Source organism: Merops nubicus, unplaced genomic scaffold (genome assembly GCF_000691845.1).
Source record: "Merops nubicus isolate BGI_N331 unplaced genomic scaffold, ASM69184v1 scaffold3893, whole genome shotgun sequence".
Lineage (NCBI taxonomy): Eukaryota > Metazoa > Chordata > Aves > Coraciiformes > Meropidae > Merops > Merops nubicus.
The window spans coordinates 15,467-35,097 of record NW_008598093.1 but is presented as its reverse complement, the minus strand read 5'-3'; the positions used below and the strand labels follow the sequence as shown (position 1 = coordinate 35,097).

Genomic DNA, 19,631 nt, shown 5'->3' with positions numbered 1-19,631 from the left:
CCCAAAAATGGGTTTCCCCACAGCTATACTAGCTGGCCTAGTAAAGGGAACTGCTTACATTTATAAGCTTGTCTCAGTAGATTAACTACTGTATTCTTGATGTAATACTTCTTCAATATTGGTTGTTTTTAATAGCAGGTATCTGTTGATACCTAGAAACTGAAAGCTTTTTCAGTAGGATTTTATTAATCTAATTCAGCTGAAATAGAATTAGGTGGAATTAGGGCAGATTTTAGTAATTCGGGGCTTTTTGCTACATTTTGGCAATTAACAGGAAAAGCAAGAGTTCTTTTTAACTTGTTTCTTTACACATATCTAAATATGTTTTCAGATTGTTTCTAAAAATCAGTCCACCAGTCATGAAATAGTAACTGAAAAGAAACCCTTCAGTGTGTTTTTGTTTTCTTCTTAACACTAATTTTGATCTTTCACATGCCTTACTCATGTTCCTTTTCCCCCCTGTATTTTTTTACAGTTTACCAGGAGTGAGAAAAGACAATGGATCCAGACTTTTTGAATGTGTTCACACAGCCTGATTCACCTAATCAGTTCCTAGCTGAGAATGTCATCACTCCAGGTATGTACTTCATGAACCAGGACAGAACAGGTCCAAAAAATCACCTGAAGAAGGAAGCAGAGAATGTGCAGTACAAATTAATAGCATATTTTTTGGCAGTGGTCCCATGTTTGTATGAACAGTGAGTAAGCTCTGTATGTGTAATTTGGCTGCAGACTCTCTGGAGTCAGATCATGAAGAAGCAACACAAATTCATGCTGATTCTTTAACTGAAATATAAATTTCACACATAAGCATCTGACCAAGCTTGTTTTCTTCTTCCAGAATTGTCCATCAAGATCTTATTGATTTGAATTACATTGAAGCATAATGTCCAATAACAGTCTTAATAGCCTGATATACCATTTTCTTGCTCTTATCAGTTAAAATAAGAAATGAGAGTTTCTACATAGGACAATAAGTGATACTGGGTAATATTAAAGTGATAGGAAATTCTACAGCAAAATTGCATTAGTCATATCTGATGATTGTAATGGAGCTTATTTTCTGCTTTTCATAGGTGAGAAGAAGAAATTCATAAAACCAACCTCAAGAAACAATTCCAAACTGGAAGAATTGAAACTGGTACCATTTCTTTTGCTGTATTTTTAAACTTTCACCTCAAATTGTTTTAACCTGTAAATTATCCCACTCTGTGGCCCCAGTCCCCTGTTCTCTGCATACGGGGACAAGTTCTGCTTTAGGCACTGGAGCTCCACACAAGCAAACCAGAGCTTTTGCTTAAGCACAGTTTGCTGAGACTAAGGAGAGGTGTTTGGATGCATGCAGGCTTGCTGCCCTGATCCCAGGATAACAAGTTTTAGGATTGCTGGGTTGATTTGCAACAAGTCTTCTGTCTTGTCTTCTTCCTCCAGTGGCAGCTGGCTCGGCTGTGATGCAGCCTGGTGAGGACAGCATAGAGCAGAGGGAGAAGGGATGGAGGGAGTGCAGGTCACCAAGAATTCAGGAGAAAAGGTTTCAGGTTGTTGTATGGCACATTGTCTGCTTGAGGTAACTGTGAAGGATGAATCCTATTTCATGGGAAAGTACTTTAGTTCCAAATAATTTTGGTAATCTCCCCTGTGTATTCAATCACCGTGTTTCTCTAATGCCACAGCCCAGTGGAAGACTAGCATCCAAAAATTTCCAGGAAGAAAAGTGGCTGGTTTCTTATGAAACCAGCACTTCTTGCATAATGGAGATACTAAAATTGTTATAAATATCATGAAAACCAGCTTAGGCTATGTACTGATATGTGTATTATACAGCATTCATAAATAGGTGTATTCCTGTATTATGTTTTCTTAAACCTTTGTGTGTATTTAATCACAGAGATTTAATTTTTGTGTCAGGCTTTCACAATGTTTTTATCCAAAGAAGAAAATCTGAAAGGTGGTGCTGCAAAATGCAATTATGCTGTCTGCAGAGACACTGAATTTGTTCTTTCCAGACTGCCAAAAATGAAGAGCTTTCTTCAGTTTAAGATTTCTGTGAACTTCAGTGTTTAATCCATTTCCTGTAAAGACTCCTGAAACAATGTTCTCCACTGTCTGATTTCTTCCCTGTGGATGATGAGGAGGTGAAAATTTGGTCCTAAGGGAGTCAGTCCTCTGGGTGCCCATTGATGCCATTGATTGCTTTCTTTAATGAGTTCATGGCTCCTCTGGAGAAAAGATTGGGATGGAGGAAGGGACAGGGAGGTGTCTTCAGGGGAAGAATAAAAGAAGCAAAGAAACCCACTTGGGAGGAAGACTCTGCTTTATTGCATTTTAATTTTGAGGTGGCTTTGGGGTGCTAAGGAATGTGAGGTGGCTCACTGTAATTTAAATAGCAAGCTGCATGTAAACTACAAGGTGGTTACATTTGAAAGCCAGTAGCAAACTTTTTGAAGTCCTCCTTTTCTCCTTCCCCTGTGTACTCATTTTTAGCCACAACGCTCATCTCTGGCTGAGTGGGGCCCCTCACATCATGCATCACCAGCTCTTAACCTACAAGCATTAGCTGAGAAGCACAGCTTTCTAGAAAATTCTTTTCACTTCTTGGCTGAGGAAGTATATTACAAACACTTTGACAACTTCTCAGTTCAGGCAAGTGCTGGCATGAAGCATTTTTCTTTCTCCTGTGCTTTCAAGCATTTCAGGGTTGTTTTGGGTTTTTTTTCAAACTGCATTTTACATTTTTGTTAGTGTTGGCCAACTTACAAGGGTCTGCTAGGAATTTTCTCCTCTGTTTACAGTGAGTGAGGAGGATATTAGCCACACAACAATCACTTATAGCAATAATAACAGTATAAGCAATACCCATCTGTTTTTTGAGAGGTTCTTGTTACCAGCCAGCTGGGGCTTCTGCTTCTCAGCTCTGCTTCAGCAGGTCCTCTTTCCTTCCTACTGATGTATGTGGAGAAACCACGTGCTTTGGGAAGTGCTGAGGAGCTCCTTTCATCTCCTGTGTAGGAGCATGGTGCTCAAGGAAGGGTCTGCAAGACCAGGGGATGTACCTGGGAATGTGATTCCTTTTCAGTAGTAGCCAGTCCTTGTTTCCTTTCATCTCCTGTGTAGGAGCATGGTGCTCAAGGAAGGGTCTGCAAGACCAGGGGATGTACCTGGGAATGTGATTCCAGTAGTGGCCAGTCCTTGGCTTCCCTTTGTAAATGCAGGAGGGATACTGGAAAGAGCAAAGACTGCCACCTAAAAAAGCAAGATTTTAAAATGCTGCTTTTTTTTTTCCCCCCAAGAAGGCTTTTGGTGACAGAATAGTACAAAATTGTAGAAAGAAAAAGAACAAAATAGGAGAGGAAAGGGAGGAGTGCTAGTAACATGGAGGACTACAAGAAACAACCAACAGAGTGAGTGAAGCCTCTTTTCTTACAGACTTTTGTCTGACGTTTGAGTTTGTGTGAATTCTGTGATGTCTAATGAAGGCAGGGTTGTGAAGTGTTCTCTGCACACTTTTCCCTCATCAAAGTGGGACTAGCATCTGTCTCTCCACCTGTATAACTATTTCTACAAAATTCATAGGAATACAACTAATGAGACCTCTATCCCACTTGAAAATTAGGGAGAACTAACTGATATTTAACTTCCCTTGAAAAAATAACCAAAAAGCACAAAGGAGGAAGAGGTTGAAAGCAAAACAAGATGTGAGATAGGGACTAAAGAGAAGGGTGAAACACAATGTGATACTGAGTGCTATACTGCCTAAACTACAAGAATATAATTGCCAGCTGCTTTGTCTTCCTCCACAGTTATTGATTGACTGGATTAACACAACTCTGAAAGAGGAGCACATAGTAGTTAGAAGTCTGGAGGAAGATCTGTACGATGGGCTAGTACTTCATCATCTTTTGGGTAAGTTGCTGCTTTAAGTTTAGCTCACAAACATGGCACAGAGGAACCTCCAGACCAGAGACTGTATCTCACAAATTGCCATAGCCCTGATCTGCTGGAGATCTCTTCTGACTGACAGGGAATGAACATCTGTGATCTCTGTGGTTCTGAACAGATGCCTGGAGATCCACTGTTGGGTTTATATCACTTTTTTCCTTCTAAGAAATTCTTTTTATCTGCTAATTAACATAAAAAGGTGACCTGTGAGGCTACCAGAAACATTGAATGGAATCAGAACTTTAATTGTATGTTTTCCTAGCTTTTTTTTTTTGAAAAAAGAGAGGGGTTCTAGGTCTATAGCACTGAGCTGGAACTGGAACTGATGAAAATCAAAGAGGTTCTCTACACTACCAGATGCTTTTACAAAGATGTGGCCTGTTGGTCGTTTTCCATTTCTCCATCTCTCCTGTCCCTGCTTCATTTTTCTTTTCCTTTTCACTCTCTTTAGGGATGTCTTTCAAGTCATATCTCCTTTTCACCAAGGCTGAGGGCAGCAGTGTGGACAGGATTAGCTTTTTTTTTCATAGCTTACTTGCCTGAGCAATGAGCTGAGATTTCTTCTGTATATGTGAGCTGATACTGCCTTTGTACACTACCTACAGGCAAGATTCACTTGTATCTGCATCTTCTGATTCAGATTCTGTAGCTTCTACTGGAGGAACATGGATTGCTAGGGTAAGGGGATGCTGCTGGGAGGAATGACTTGAGTCCTCTCCCTTTTGCAGAGCTTCACTGATTTTACTGAGGCTTTCCAAGAGTGCAGGAGTTTAACAAGCTGTGGGATGTGGGACTGTGGAAGCTCTTAAGGGCTTATATCAAACCTTTAAAACAAGACTTTGTGCACTTTGCTGTCATTTTATGTTTCTGATTTATTTTTTTCCTATGGTGATGTTAAATCCTCCTTCCTGTGGGCTCTCTGTCAAAGAACAACTCGGGTCTCTCAAGCTGGATGTTGACAAGATTGCATTAACAGAAAAAAAACAGCGACAGAAGCTGGCTGTGATTCTGGAAGCTGTGACCAAGTGTTTGCAACTGGAAGAAACTCAACTGAAATGGAGCGTGGAATGTAGGTGCAGAAGTGAAATTGGGGAAAATTATACATCGTGGGGCTTCCTCTGCTCTAAGGCTGCTGTGAGCCAGAGGGGTGCTAACTGTAATTAAACAACCTATTTTCAATTGCTAATTGAATCAGAAGTGAAGCAAGAATTTCTGACCCTGACTGGGTGATGCAAGCTGCATTGTCTAACTCTGTGGCATGTGGACTGCTTAACAGCCCTCAGTGTCCATGCCTATGTCTCACAAAAAGGACTTTGAAGGTGTGGTATTGCTGAATTGTGATGTTATAGAATCCCCAGTGTGATGTCCCACCTGTGCTATGGCCTCCATGACTTTGGGATTCTCTGCACAGGGAGAATTTGTGATATTAGAGTGAGGTTTATTTGTTTTGCACACTAAACATTGTTTTCTTCCTTTACATGGGACAGCTATCTTGACAAAGGACTTACTGAGCACACTGCATCTTCTGGTTGCAATAGCAAAGCACTTTGAACCCAACCTGCCCATGCCTTCAAATGTTCAAGTGGAAACAATCACCATTGAGGTAATTATAGCTTCAATATTTGTTACAGCAGAACCTAGACACCTTTCACAAGACTTACTTTGCTTAGATTTATGGAGAAATGTGAAAGAGATTTGTCTTTTGTGTGAATGATGCCTTTTCATTTCAGAATTTGCTGAACTAGATTAGCACTTTGTTTTCTGTTCAGATGCTGTATCTTTAAAAGTGTAGAACTGCAAAAATTAGCATCACTGAGTTACAGTTTCAACAGGGGGTTTGGAATTCAGTGGTGCTGGGAACCCAGCACAGTCTGTATGGCATGACCTAGAACTCTCCCCTCTTCAGATGCTCATAACTGGAGCTGAAATGAAGCATTGCCCTCGAGCTACATGTGGCACTTTAGGAGATTTAAGTGTCCTGGAGGGACAACTTCTTCTGGGGTTTGGTTCTGCAAAGGTAGCCCTTGTGGCCTCATCCCAGCTAAGTACTTCATAGAATCATAGAATGTCTGGGCTGGAAGGGACCTCCAAAGATCATCTAGTCCAACCCCCCACCATAAGCAGGGACATTCCTTCAGCTGAGGAATGGTCTCTCTGGTCCCAAACTGACCCACACTCCTGTCTTGTGGGTCTGATCAGTGACAACCCAGACTCTGAGGAAAGCAGCCCTCCATCTAGTGCCTTATGGGGCTGCAAGTGCCTCAGCTGCATAGAAATTGGGAAGGATTATCTGAAACCACAGCACTGGGAAGGGCTGCTAACCCTGAGAGAGAGGAGTGGTGATGGAAGTGATGGGGTTGTACCAGTGAGCTGATTCCCTGTAGAAGTCAATGCCCCTGATGGAAAAAGTCATCCTGAGGTAAAAAGTGAGGAAAGCCCATTGAAGGCACAGCTCAGAAGAGGGGTTGAGGGCAGGAAGGGGGAGATGTTGAGGAAGCCCAAAGGAGACCAGAGAAGGCCTGACCTTTCTGTGACACAGGGCCTGCAGGAAGGACCTGCCCTTGTCCCAGCAGGGCTGGGGGTGCTCCTGTTGAGCAGCGAGCTGACCCAAAGGAGTTGGTTCAGGATGTAGACAGGGGGTGGCTTTCATTGTCTAAAAGGGGAGAACAGCAAACACCAAAGAGTTTTCTGTCCTAAAAGATGTTTGCCAGGCACCTGAATAAAGCAGGAGGCATTGCACACCCTCTCCTATCTCTTCAGACTGTCAGTTGGGTTGAACCACTGGTTATTTTATGTTTTGTGCAGTCCTAAAGTTTATATAGAGGAACAAAGATGCAAAAACATAAGTAAAGATCCCAGGTGGCTTCAGAAAGAATAAGAATTGCCAACCTGAATCTAAGCAATGCACCAAGCTCAGTCCTCTGCAGGGGAGATTCATCCATGGGTGGCAGGCCATGGTGTGAGGTTATTATAAGGCAGAGGTGACCACCTCCAGTGCTGTAAAACTGAAGAGTCCTTAATACAATGAGGTGTGCAATCATTGCCTGCCCAGAGCAGCTTCATCCAGTCATCAGATCTCCAGGTGAACATACCTGCCTCTGAACTCCAGCTGAAAGACCATGTGCTTCTCCTCTGGCTTCCTCTCAAAGTGCCTCTACTGATTGTGCTGGACTTCTTGAATAAAATTCCCTCTGGTGATCAGGAAACAGGTCATTGAATCCTCATTAATATTTAACAATTTTTTTTTTTTGTGTAACCAACCTAGAAATATTTATTGTCTTTTCCACAGAACACCTCCAGAGGATTAAAGACAGCAAATGCAGTGGAATATCTCACAGAAAACAAGTAAGAGGGGTTATATCTGGTTTTCACACTGTCAATCAGAGCAGAAATATTGTGGGTGTTTCCTCCATAGAAAAAAATAGCTCTGATGATGACAAAAAGCATAAACCTAGGCATGTGTGTGCATGCAAAAAGGATTCCTTTCCTTTTATCCTTCCCCTTTGGATTCAATGTGATGGTATAGTACCCTGCTTTACTCTTTATGTACATTTCTCTAAAATGATGTATAGGACTATTTCAGAGGCTGAGTGCTTGTCATCACCATGAAATATAATAACAAATGTAATAAAAATTGAGTGCTGTGAGTTTACCTGTCCCAGATTAAACTGGAAATTTTCTAAAGCCACAGTGATTTAAATCTACTTTTAATTTATTCCCATTTTGTTATCAAATAAAGAGAAAAGAGCCCCTTCTTTTCTTATTTCACTGTGAAAGAAAGGTTTGAGCTTGCTGAGTTTGTGAGGTACTGTCATTAAAGGAGTTAAATAATAGGATACCATTTATATACTGAGAAAATGTGGGCATCATTCCATGAACTAGAAATGGATTTTCCTACTATCATCTTTTATATGCTAGAAATATCTTGAGCAGCTTATTGGGAGAAGATGTTATGGATTGGCTTATAAAATAAATGTTCATTGATCTGTGGACCAGTTAAAATCTCATATACCACCAAAAGCCTATACACATATAAAATGTACTTAAAAATCACTGTCAGAAGGTTACTGTGACAATACAGTTAATGGTGCTTTGTGCTGTCTCCTGCTCTGCAAGAGAGCTGGTGGCCCAGATAAGCTTTGCTTATGAATAAGATTAGTTCTGCCAAATGCTTTCCCTAATTCTTGCTTTTTATTGCACTTTTAGAGAGAATTTAGAAGCGCAGTCAAGTAAGTACTGGCATTGCCAAGTTTAGTGTTTTGCTATTATGTGCTATTATACACCACGTTCTGATCTGTTTTTATCTCATGATAAAATCAGTTTGCTCCCACTAGAGTTAATTGAAATTCATGGATTTCTCCTAGTATTTTTCTCCAAATGTCTTCTGTTAATGTGTATTGGTATTAACACAACATAGTTTGAAAGCTGGGTGGTCACTTTGCCCATGAACTGCAGGCAACAGATGGGAGGTGAGACAAGAAATTAAACAGTGGGTTGATGATCCAGCTCAGACTTGGCTGAGGACAAATATGCCTTGGATTTATGCATTTACCTCATTCAATGTTGGAACTATTTATGAGCATAATTGGCTTGAAAATTGTGCTTCTTGTCGCTACCAGTTTCAATGTAGTTCCCTTTCTGCAGTTTGCAAGTGAGATTTTGAAATCTGTTGGTGTTGGATTATGGATGGTCATTCAGTAAAACCAGTGTCCCCAGAGGTTTTACCATTATGGCTTTTGAGGGCTGTAAAACACTTGAGGTGAAAAGATGTCCATGTGCATAGAGCCTGCAGAAGGTCTGGGCACTGCTCAGGCTTCAGCATGAGCTGCTCTTGCCGGCTGCAGAGGAACAGTTGGCATCCTTATGAATCAAGGCAACTGTTTAAATTCTCTGCCATGCCCTTTATTTTAGCATTTTCATCCTTTGCAGAGGTGCAAAATGCATCATTTAATACGTGTTTATCAGTTATTCTACTGAGTGGTCTCTAGTGTAGGCTGAAATGGTGGGGAAAAAAAAAACACCTTGTAATTAGGTGTTTCTTCCAGTGGGCTGATTTTGCTGGGGAGAGAAATCTGCAATTCACTTCTCAAAATGCTCTCTCTCTGGTTTTGACATAGCTTGCTTACCAGAGAGTGAAAGCTCATGGTGTTGCTCCAGAAGAGGGCTCTCTGGTTTGCAAGACTGTTGCCAGTTTCAGGCTGTTGCTCAGTGATTTGTTTGATGGATTCACCTATTCCCTGACACTGCTCCTGCAGCAACCCCCAAACAAGGAGAACAGAGAAACCCAAGGAAACTCTTTCACAGTGGAGGTGTCTCTGTCGCTGGGTTTTGGGAGGAATCTTCCTTAAACAAAGCTGCCTTTGCTTTCCTGCACCACAGAAACTGCTTCTGCATTTAGTTATGCTGCCCTTGATTTTTAAGGATGTTTCAAATGCTTTGTTCATCCTTGAACCAGAGCAATCTTGTGGCTGGGTTGCTGTGAAGAGATATATCCTGCTCTCACTAAACCTGGGCTGAAAGTGGAGGTGAGGGTGGGCATTCACAGGGGCTTTGGTGACTCTTATTTCCTTGGGAATCTTTAAACTCCTGCTTGTCCTCTGGCACAGTCCTGCTGACACCGACTCGGTGCCTGCCTTTAAACTGGGCAGCACCACTGGTCGTTTTTGAGGTCCAAGAATTTTCAGAGGAATGGTGGTGTCTCCAAACCCAATATCTAGTTTGTGGGTTTTTTGGAAGGAAAGGGGCCATTTTTCTGCAAGTGTGATGTAACTGACATTTCTGTTGAGGGAGAGCACTACAGTGTACAGCTGCTCTTCTCCATTCACAGCAATTTATCCCAGAGGTTCAGGGTTAAAAAGCCTAGCTGAAAAGAGGGAAACTGGAGAGATGTGAAACTTTGCCATTGCTCACGTTGGTGGCAGCACAAATCTCCAGTTCCTCTGAAGCTGAAAATTGCAAAGCTGAGTGAAGTGAATTGTTTTCTCTGATCCAGTTAGGCTGGAGGGAAGCCTGTCACCCTATCCTCTGATAAATACCAAAGCAGGATTTTTTTCTCATCTCCCCGTGACTCTTTTCCTCCTTGGCTTATAAGATGTGAACACCTTTCCCCTTCTAGAGATACTTTAAACCTCTGATCTGACATTTATTCCAAATAATACCAATTAATGTTGTTTTGGTACAGAAGATGATGCCTTTGATGAATTATTTAGCCGTGCTCCAGATAAACTGGATGCTGTTAAAAAGGTAATTTACTTTTCCAATAGAAATCAATATTTGTAAGGTAAGCCAATTAGGACTTCACTGCAAACAGTTATCTTTTCTTCCACCTTCCCCTCCCCTTCTGTTTTCTTTAGGTATTTTTGCAATTTGTCAACCAGCATGTTGGAAAACTAGGATTAAATGTGAAAGACATCGAATCTCAGGTAGCTTGCTCTAAGCTGCATGTTAACCATATGTTGTCAGCCATTTGACTGTTTCCTCTTGCTGTTAGGATTCCTCTTTTTTTGTTGTAGTAATTTGAAACTTGGCAACATAATTATTTCTAGCTCCAGGTTAAGATATCAGGCTTCAGTCTCTGAAGTTTCTGAAGCTAGGAAGTAATGGAAAAAAAATACAGTTTTATACTGAATGCTGTCCTTGTAATGCTACAGGGAGTAATTTTCAGAGTCTGCCCAACTCCTGTGGATGGATGCTCTTTCTGTTGGGATGGAAGTAAAGGTGTTCCAACAATTAAACTGAAAGCCAAGTCTGTTGCTGGTACTTAGTGATTTTTAATGCTGGATTTGCTGCACAGTAGTAAGGACTGATTTTCAATAAATTTCAAAAGCCCCAAAGTCCTCTGAATGCTGAGCTCCTTAGGAGCCCATAAGACTGCAAGAGAAGTGCTGGTCAGGCACCTCAGGATCACCTCCCAGGTGCTGGTGGAAGAGAGGCACCACCACACCTCCCCTGGCCTTCAGAGAGTGGGCATGGCCCCTGGCTCACGTGGAGCAGGAGAGCTGCAGCATCCTCCCCGTGCTCCCCTGGGGAGTGAGCGAGCAGTGGGAAATAAGCTCAGGGACCTCCCTTGTGGCTTTTTAATTCCTTACTTCTGCAGAGAAGCTCACAGAAGCGAGCCCACAGCTCTTGCTTTGCTCCAGGCATTCAGAGCCTCGGTGCAGTGGCAGTCCCTGTGATTTATGTTGTGTGGATGAAAAGTGGAGCTGTGCTCCCTTGCTCTTCTGGCTTTTCCTGGTGGACAACTGTGAGAAAGTTTGGCAAGTGTTTTGTCCTAAGTCTCAGGCACTAGGCACAGCTCTCTTCTGTTTATAGTTAGGTGTTTGTTGCTTGTGGTTGTCTGAAGTCTCTTCACATCTGGAATAGGTTGTTTTAATAGCTGTCCTTTTACAAGGTTGTATTTTCACTAATATGAACTTGGGAGCTTTAAGCAGCTAAATACTAAGTTCACTGTAACAGAGTTTTAGGCAGCTGAGTCATTAGGCTGCTTGCCACTGTACCATTTAAATTCCTTTCTTACTAGAATGGCATTTATTTGAGTTATTTACTAAAAGCCAGCATAATAAATAATACTCAGATAATTCTTCATCTAGTTTGCAGATGGAGTTATCTTACTTCTGTTAATTGGACAACTGGAGGGTTACTTTCTGAATTTAAGGGACTTCTTCCTGACTCCAGCCAGCACCACGGAGATGGTAGGTTGTTGCTTAATTACCTAGAGCTCGAGGCTTCAAACATCTTGTGTAGTTAATTCTTCCACATGTCAGTGAACAGCTCTGCCTCTGGCTTTAGCTGTATGACTTTATGAAGTCATACACGTGCACAGTGTTTGCAGGACAGTGATTTGGGACAGTACAAAAGCAGGCACTCGATGCCATTAAAATACCCTGCAACAAGTGGATGTCTTCTTCAAAATCTGTTATCATCTCATGGGAAGCAAGCTATTACTACTTGTATTTATTTGGCAGATACTTCTAAAGCCTTCCAATGAAACACAGAGGCTCTGTGTGCTGGGGAGCTGGTGTGTTATCTCCTACAAGTCTGTCCTGCAAACAACATTTTTAAGTGGATGACACCTCTTGCATAGCAGAACTGAATCCCTATAGGTTTCCTTATGCTGTCCTAAAAATACACCTTAATCAAGACATACCCAGAACATTCTGAAGGCCTCCTCTGTGCTTAGGAAGCTCTTGAGAATTTACATCTTTTCCTCACAGAAGTCTGGGAGCTGTAACCTACGCAGCCAGGCTTGCCTGACTCCTTTTTCAACCTCTACCAGACAGATTTCATCAGTGCTTTAAAAGGAAAAGGTGGCATCAGCCAGAAGGTAGCATGTGCTGGGCTGCTGGTGTAAATGCCTCCTCCACAGATCTAGGATCTTGGACTGTTTTGAAGTACTTGAGATATTTTCAAATTGTCTCTGCTGGGGTTTTTCATTAGGGTCACTGAATAGCTCTGAAAATCTTGAAAGAGTAGCTATTTTTTGTGGGTAATATTCAGTTAGATCTCTGAAGGGGAAACGTGTCAGATCCTTTTTGCTTGGTTTGCATTACAGCTTCCCCACACAGATGAAGCTTTCCTCTGATTCCTGACTAAACCGTAGTGAATCCCCCTGGGCAATATTTATTTGTGATGAAAATTCTCAGAGTTCCAGTATTAATTAATAAATATTCCTGTGGAGCTTTTCATCAAAACGTATGAAAGCACAATTGGCTGAGACCTAGGCTCAAATTTTGTCAAAAATTCATTGCTGTCAGCTGATGACTGCTTAAGGCACTAGGAAAATTCAGGGTTTTTTTAAAATCTAAGAATGGGTAAAATACAATTTTGAGTGATTCAATCAAACAAAATCAAAGTATTTCCTTGCAGTTGTTTTTTTTCACTTTCTCCTCCTCTACTAATTTTTCAAAATTGTTTGCCCCTTTCCATTGATGTGGAAATAAATTTTTAACTTCTCCCTCAACTTTATTCAGAGGAAGTCAATGATCATTTTTTTTTTAATTTGAAATCTTATAGAGAACTCTTTTCTTTTTGGATCAGCCCTACTCGAACCCTCACATTTACCTTTTAAGAAATGAAATATCCCTACATTTCAGGTACAAGTTAGAGCTCAGAATTCTTAGTTCTTACCCTTACATGCTGGTCACTGGCCTCAGAGAAGAATATAATGGGGCTGAGTAGTGGTTCAGTACAATTCTCTACATCCTAGTAATTTCATTTTAGCATAGTTATTTCCAAGTATTGCACTTACTGTTGAACAGTTTGCCAAAGTGCTATTTACCATTTGTTTCTCCTGTGATGTTCATTACAAGATGAAAAGCAGGATGACAATATAACTAAAAATACTGAGTGACCTTAGTTCAGCTGTCACTCGTAGATGAAATATGTCTTTAGTTCCCCTCTGCTAACTACCTGTCATTTTAGACGTTAATTGGTACAGTAGAGTATGAAAATGTAACCTTTGCTGAGATTTAAAAGACATCATTTGTTTTATAAAACTGGTGACAACCCCACACAACATTATGATTGGTGTGGTGCATCAACTTTGATTCCAGCTGAAAGCTTGTGGGGTGTGCACTTTGTGAATCACAGGGAGGAGAGATGGGGATGGAAGCAGGAGGAAATGGGAACAAGAGCTTTGTGCCCTCTGAAGATGAAGAAGATGATGAAGGAAGGCCCTTGTGCTTATCAAAACTGTGTGAACTCGGTACTTTTTGCCAAAACAGGCCCAGAGCTGAAATACCCCAAGTCTCCTGACATCTGCGTGGCTGTAAATCCTAGAGGATTGTCCAGCATTTTGAGTCTGGAAGCACAGCTGGATGAAACAGCTTCTTTTTCTAGATTGCCTTTCTTTGGTAATGATCAGCATTTCTGTTTGAAGATTTATTTTGCAATCTGCATGTTATCATTCCTTGAAAATCTCCTACTCATTACGGTGAGGGAGATGTGCCCCTTTTACTTATGCTGGTTCACTAAAGAAGCCTTTAATTTATTCACCCTGATCAGAAAATTGTGTAGATTTGTATGAGCTTAGTCTCTCCTGGCTGCTGACTATCAGAGGAAGAAAACAAGCTCGAATCCAAGTCTCAGTTACCTGTAAACCAGAGAGAACCAGGTAAAACACAAATCAATTGCTTCATTTGAAAGCACACAGGTTTTGCCTGGCTTATGCATGGGGGACCCCTGTGCTTATTGTCAGAAGATAATCAGGAACAGCATGACAGCAGTGATGATGTGCCTCCTAAAGGAGAAATTGCAGGTTAGCCTAAGGAATGTACAGAGAGACAATCTGAAATTTGTTCAGGTCTCGTTACTGCACTAGAGGAAGGGAGCTTGCTAATTACCAGCCAAGTAAACCATGCCCTTAAGCTGTTGGAAGCTAGTAATGGGATGTTGTATTGCTTTACAAAATCATTCATGACTACAGCGTATGCCTGTGATGTTGGAAAGGGAGAGAAAAGCCAGTGAGGAAAAAATCAGGGAAAAAAAAAAACCCCAGCCTTCATTCATAGATGTGTGCTTGATTTCTCATGACTAATGTTAAGGATGTCACCTGTTCTGTATATAGACATCTTGATATGTTAAAGCATAAACTTCTGGTTCACAAATGTAACTGGTCAGAAGATTTCCAATCTTTGTAATTCTGAGTTATATAGAGAGAATTTTTTCCTCATGTATTTTTCGTTCGTTCCAAATGTACCAAGCACACATGGGCATTGTTAAAAAAATAAAGAAATTCCATGCATCTGTTAGATCCAGTTATGAATCTAGCCTGTTTTCCCCATAGAAATATTCATTAACACAGGTTTTCACATGCAAGGTCTATTTTTAAATAGTTTCTTCTGCCCATATCATGGGATGCCTTTTGTTGGAGAGGGATTTTACATCCAATTTTATATGATAACTGGTAGAAATTCTGCAGAGCTCTCCATCAAAACTAAGGAGAAAATATGAGTGCATATTTATGAATCAGTATTTTCAGCTACTAGAGAAATACCTTTTAAAACCTCTTGGGCACTGCACCAGTGGGTGGAAAATGTTTTTTGTTCTATTGATGGATCTCTCTCTCATCAACAGCTTCACAATGTTAACCTTGCGTTGGACTTGCTGGCAGATGGAGGTCTTCTGACTTTTTCTGTGAACTCTGAAGGTGAGTCATGACACAAAACTCATCTGGAATAGAATTGCTGATATCCTGGCTTAGCAAAATTTAGGGTAATTAGGTTCTGCAGTGTGACACTGGCACATTTCATTATATGGCTGCCTCGTAGCTCCTCAGTCAGAGTGAAGAATAAAAACGCTGAAAATTGTTTTGAACAATCTTTATGTCTATGCTGAAAATGTTGGGTTGTTATAAGTTTTTAGTAACTTTACACTAAACTTATATTGTTTAATAAGTAAGTGTTTGTTAAAGATTTAAAACAGTGGCAGCTCCTAGGGAAATTATAGCAGCTGAGCTGGAGGGAAAGCTGTTTTCCTATCTCATAAAAAGTTTTAGTGTATTAAAACCAAGCTTGTTTCCTGTGGGAAGACACCTTGCAGAATATATCCTGAAAATCAGAAACACTGACCACTATATTCAAACTGGTGGGTCAGTCTCTTGAATGCAAAATATGTGGGTTTCAAGTTGCTGTTCTGCCTAGTTTAGACCTGGGAGCTGAATGTTGGTCCTCTACGTCCAAGTGGATGCTTTCATCTCTGAGTTAATGTAAATTAATGTAGATTAAAAAAATGCTCCACAGAAAAATTGACTAGATCCTGGTGGAGAGAGAGGTGTGGCTGTGAATGCTTAGCCTGAACCCTTGCAAAGTGCAGGGCCTGGAACCTCACCCTGTCAAAAGCTTGTTGTAGGATGAGGAAATTAAATCATTATTGAAAGTAGAAAGCATTATCTCTTCCCCATAAGCAAGCAGGAACTTTTGTTTAGTAAATGACATCATAGAAAGGTAAGGATACAATTTAGGATTGTTTTTTCTTTTTTGTTCTCTTTTCCTACTCATGCTTTGGTGATGTTGGCAATTTGCATGATGGGCATGCATGAACTATGGGCTTTTTGCCATATTGCCCAGAGCTAGGAGTTTAGAAAGCTATTTATGTTAACTTTTGAGAAGAGTAATTTGTGTGAGCTCAGGTCTCCGTGCTGAGATCCACCTTTTGTATGAAAGGAGTTAAACCCATGCTTCCATTCCTTCCTCTGGCTACCCTACACTGCCTCAAACACAGAGCTGATCAGTGTAAGAAATATTGCTGCCAATATCCACGGGTCCTTTAGTTTCACTGGAAAATCCTCAGCTAGTGATTGAATTTAATGTGATTTAGGGGTACTTATTACAGCTACACTATTTAGACTGCTCAAGGATCTCGTTTACTAGTGTTTCATTGTTAGTCTTTCTCCTGGTGATTTACACCACTGTAAGAAAACATTAAACCCTGTAAATCAGTTAGCCACTTCCATTGCAATTATTAAATATGAGAGCAGTTTGTTCAGCCAAGAACATGGAAGCTGAAAACTAGATGAGAAAAAGAAAACAGCCAACAGCAGCAAAACATGATGGAAACATTACCACCAAAAACTGAAGCGTCAGGTAATTCCCAACATGATTCCTACCATAGAAGAACCATAAAAAAATAAAGCTGTAGTAGTCCTATTAAATTATCTACTCTGTTCTCTGCTCACAAAGAATTATTTCTTACTATGCATTATTTATCCTGTCTTCCAACAAGGCAGTGCAGTGAATTTCTCTTTTTCCTTAAGTTCATTTAATAAATAATTTACTATGTCTGTGGTTCTCATGTTGCTTCTTGTTACAACCAGGTTGTCAAAGTTCATGTTATAATTGAGGAAAGGTGGAAGATTCTTTGGCAGCTGCAGTCTCTTTCTATTCCAGGGATTGCTAACACCTCCCATCTGGTTTTGTCGTTTCTTGTGTTCCCTCAGATATTGTGAATGGAGATATGAAGGCTACAATGAGGATTCTGTATTGCTTGTATTCCAAATACAAGACTAAAGAAACATGAAGAACAAGGCTGAGAGCTTGGGCTTCCCCCCACCCCTGCCCCCCCAGCATCTCATGGTCTGAATTTTGGGTTCTCAGCTGTTTGCCACCATTTACGTGCATGCACTTTGGACACCTGCTGTACTAACACTGTATATGCAAATATGTATTCATGCAAGGTTTCACATCTCTTGCCTGAATAACTGTAAGTATGGGTGTCCACAGCCAGTGTACTGTGTCATTCTATGGCTCTTGTCCTTTCTGAGCCCTTTTATTGCTTCAAAGAAGTGTAATGTGTGTTTATTTGGGGCTGTGGATTCTTTGCTTCTGGAGATGAACGTCCCCACTTCCCTGCCAACGTCCCCACTTCCCTGTTTCTGCTTCACTCTGGAAACTAGAGAGATGAAAGACCTACCATGGCATCTCCAGGAAGTTTGGAGGCATTCTTGAAGCTTAAGCTCAAAACCTTCTTGACACAGGTGGCTAGCTGTTGTCACACAAGAGGGTGTGGGTTTGGCACCAAACGAATAGGTATCTGGAATGAAATCTGAATTCATCAAGTATTTGATAGGGGTTTCACCATTTGCCTGCTCAAATATGGAAAAGGGACAAAGAATAACGTGCTGGCATGGGACTGTGCAGCAAGAGGGATCTCCTGCTCAGCAGTGGAAATTTGCCCTTATTTTCTTGCTAAGGAGATGCCAAACTGCAGCCAGCTCCAGCCTGTTGCAGCCCTAATGTAAAGTGTGTCTAGCAGTATGCTGATTCCTGTGTCCAGCCTGTAGGAGTGACTAACACAACCATGCCTTCTGCCTGGCAAGAGGTGGGTAGATGCTGGCTGCCCATCCACGTAGAACCCATCATGGATGAGAGTAGTGAAACTCTCAGCTTCTGCCACTTCTGACAGCATACTCGTGCTGTGGGGACTCTCAAACTCCTCTGGGACTCCCGTGGCTGTTTTTGTCCCCTGACTGTCCCCAGACACCCCAGCAGCCCCCTCTGGATGCAGAGGTGCTGGCCACAATTTATGTTGACTGTCATCCTTAGAGTTTCTCAGGGGCTTTAAGTCAGAACTCCATCAAAACCTCCATCTACTCCCTTGACCTTAAAATTGTCATGTTTGCTATGCATAAAGCTTGAGAGTTAGTAATAAAAATATATAGAGAGATATTATTTTGGCTTCCATCTAAACTGATTTTCAAGTTCTGTTGTTGGTGATTCTGACACTTGATCTCTGATGGGATCCTCCCTCTGTGTGTTAGTGGGAAACCAATGCAAGGGCTGACATTTACAGATGAGAATTTGTTGTGTCTACCTCTGGATCACAGAGCCTGAGATCCTTAGATAGCAGTGCTGATACATCTTTGAGTCCTGCCTTTGAAGATGGTAATAGTGCAAAGCTGCTGGAGGAAAGAGTTCTACAAACTGCCCTGAGCTTAAATCTTTTGGGATTAATAATTATCTTGTTATGCTTTCACAGAGAAAAATCCAATGATGTGTGGTGTTTATGCTTTCACAGAGAAAAATCCAATGTGTGGTGCCAATGAGCTACAAGATCAGCTTGCTTCCCTAGCAAATGTTAGCTGTGTGTGCTGTTCTGAACAATTTAAGTACAGAATACTTGGTTTTTTTTTTCACGTGCAAGTCTCTGTAAGTATCTTGCTTTATTCCTAATGAGCTTTACACAACTGGGAGACCTGAGAGGTTTGTTCTTGATTGTTGCTGTAATGTGACAAGTGGATTGTGGAATAAATCACTACTGAGCAGATAAACCCAGGATGTGGCTCGTGGAGAGCAGGGGCAGGAGGGTGTTTGGTGGTGATGGGGTGGCTGTGTGGCCATTTCCACCAAGGAGGCCAATCTGAATCTCTTCCTTGGTGTTGGTGACCAGAAGTAATTTCCAGTGTGTGACTTTAGGTATAACTTAGAGGCTATGAAACAGTCAGCAGTGGGGGGATTAGCTGGTGCTGCCCTGGTCAGATGGTTGGTGATGCTCAAGGAAAGAGCTGGGTTTATTTTCTGCATGTTCTAAGTTTTGTGGCCCACTCCTCCATGGCATAAGTAAACCCAATGCTTGTGCTTCTGCAAACTTGGCAGGGGAAGCCTAGTTCTTGGTGTTTAATAAATGAAAGGATCATGCTCCCTTCCCAACACCAGCTTGCCTGAACCTGTTACAACCAATTTATTCTTTTGAAAACATACAGGGCAAAAAATGACAGCTAAGGTGCTTGAATCAAAAACACAGCAAGACCAAAAATGAATGTTTTAATCTGCTTTTTATGCTGTGAGCCACTTTAGAACATGCTTTATGTCTCGGAATGTTTGATAAAGAGCCTGTGTTTGATACCTAAAACATGCTACAGAAAATTTACAAATCCATCATACAGGCACCCATTCCATCAGTTGGTGCAGAATGTACAAGTGCACATGTACACTTGAGATCTGGTCACAGGCTTGGCATAGTTTTAATAGTAAAAATAAAGTGACAAAGCTGAAAGGAATATTCTGACAATATGAAATTGGGGAAAAAAGAAATCTATATTATTGTTCTGAGATGTTACTTTTGCCTTACATCAAGATAACCTAGTTCTCTTTTCTCTTATAAATATTAGCTAATGAAAAACAAACTGTTTACTGTTTAGACTGGCAAATTAAGTATGATATTTTGAATAAACTAAGCTCTCTCTGTGCAAGCCTGTT

General features: G+C 41.1%; 1 protein-coding gene across 1 annotated transcript; it reads left to right on the top strand.

Annotated features, from left to right (window-relative positions):
• The first annotated feature begins 498 nt into the window (after nucleotides 1-498).
• PARVG (parvin, gamma) lies at nucleotides 499-16,972 on the top strand. Its single transcript, XM_008936908.1, has 12 exons — nucleotides 499-577; nucleotides 1,077-1,141; nucleotides 3,801-3,903; nucleotides 4,868-5,008; nucleotides 5,427-5,542; nucleotides 7,229-7,284; nucleotides 8,146-8,168; nucleotides 10,121-10,182; nucleotides 10,293-10,361; nucleotides 11,529-11,630; nucleotides 15,013-15,085; nucleotides 16,874-16,972. Exons 1-12 carry the CDS (start codon nucleotides 499-501, stop codon nucleotides 16,951-16,953), a joined length of 969 nt encoding a protein of 322 aa, XP_008935156.1. The 3' UTR covers nucleotides 16,954-16,972.
• The last annotated feature ends 2,659 nt before the right edge of the window (nucleotides 16,973-19,631 follow it).

Coding starts and splice junctions, on each gene's coding strand:
- PARVG (XM_008936908.1), top strand. CDS start 499: ATGGATCCAGACTTTTTGAATGTGTTCACACAGCCTGATTCACCTAAT. Junction 578..1,076: donor TGAGAATGTCATCACTCCAG/GTATGTACTTCA, acceptor TGCTTTTCATAG/GTGAGAAGAAGAAATTCATA. Junction 5,009..5,426: donor ACTGAAATGGAGCGTGGAAT/GTAGGTGCAGAA, acceptor TACATGGGACAG/CTATCTTGACAAAGGACTTA.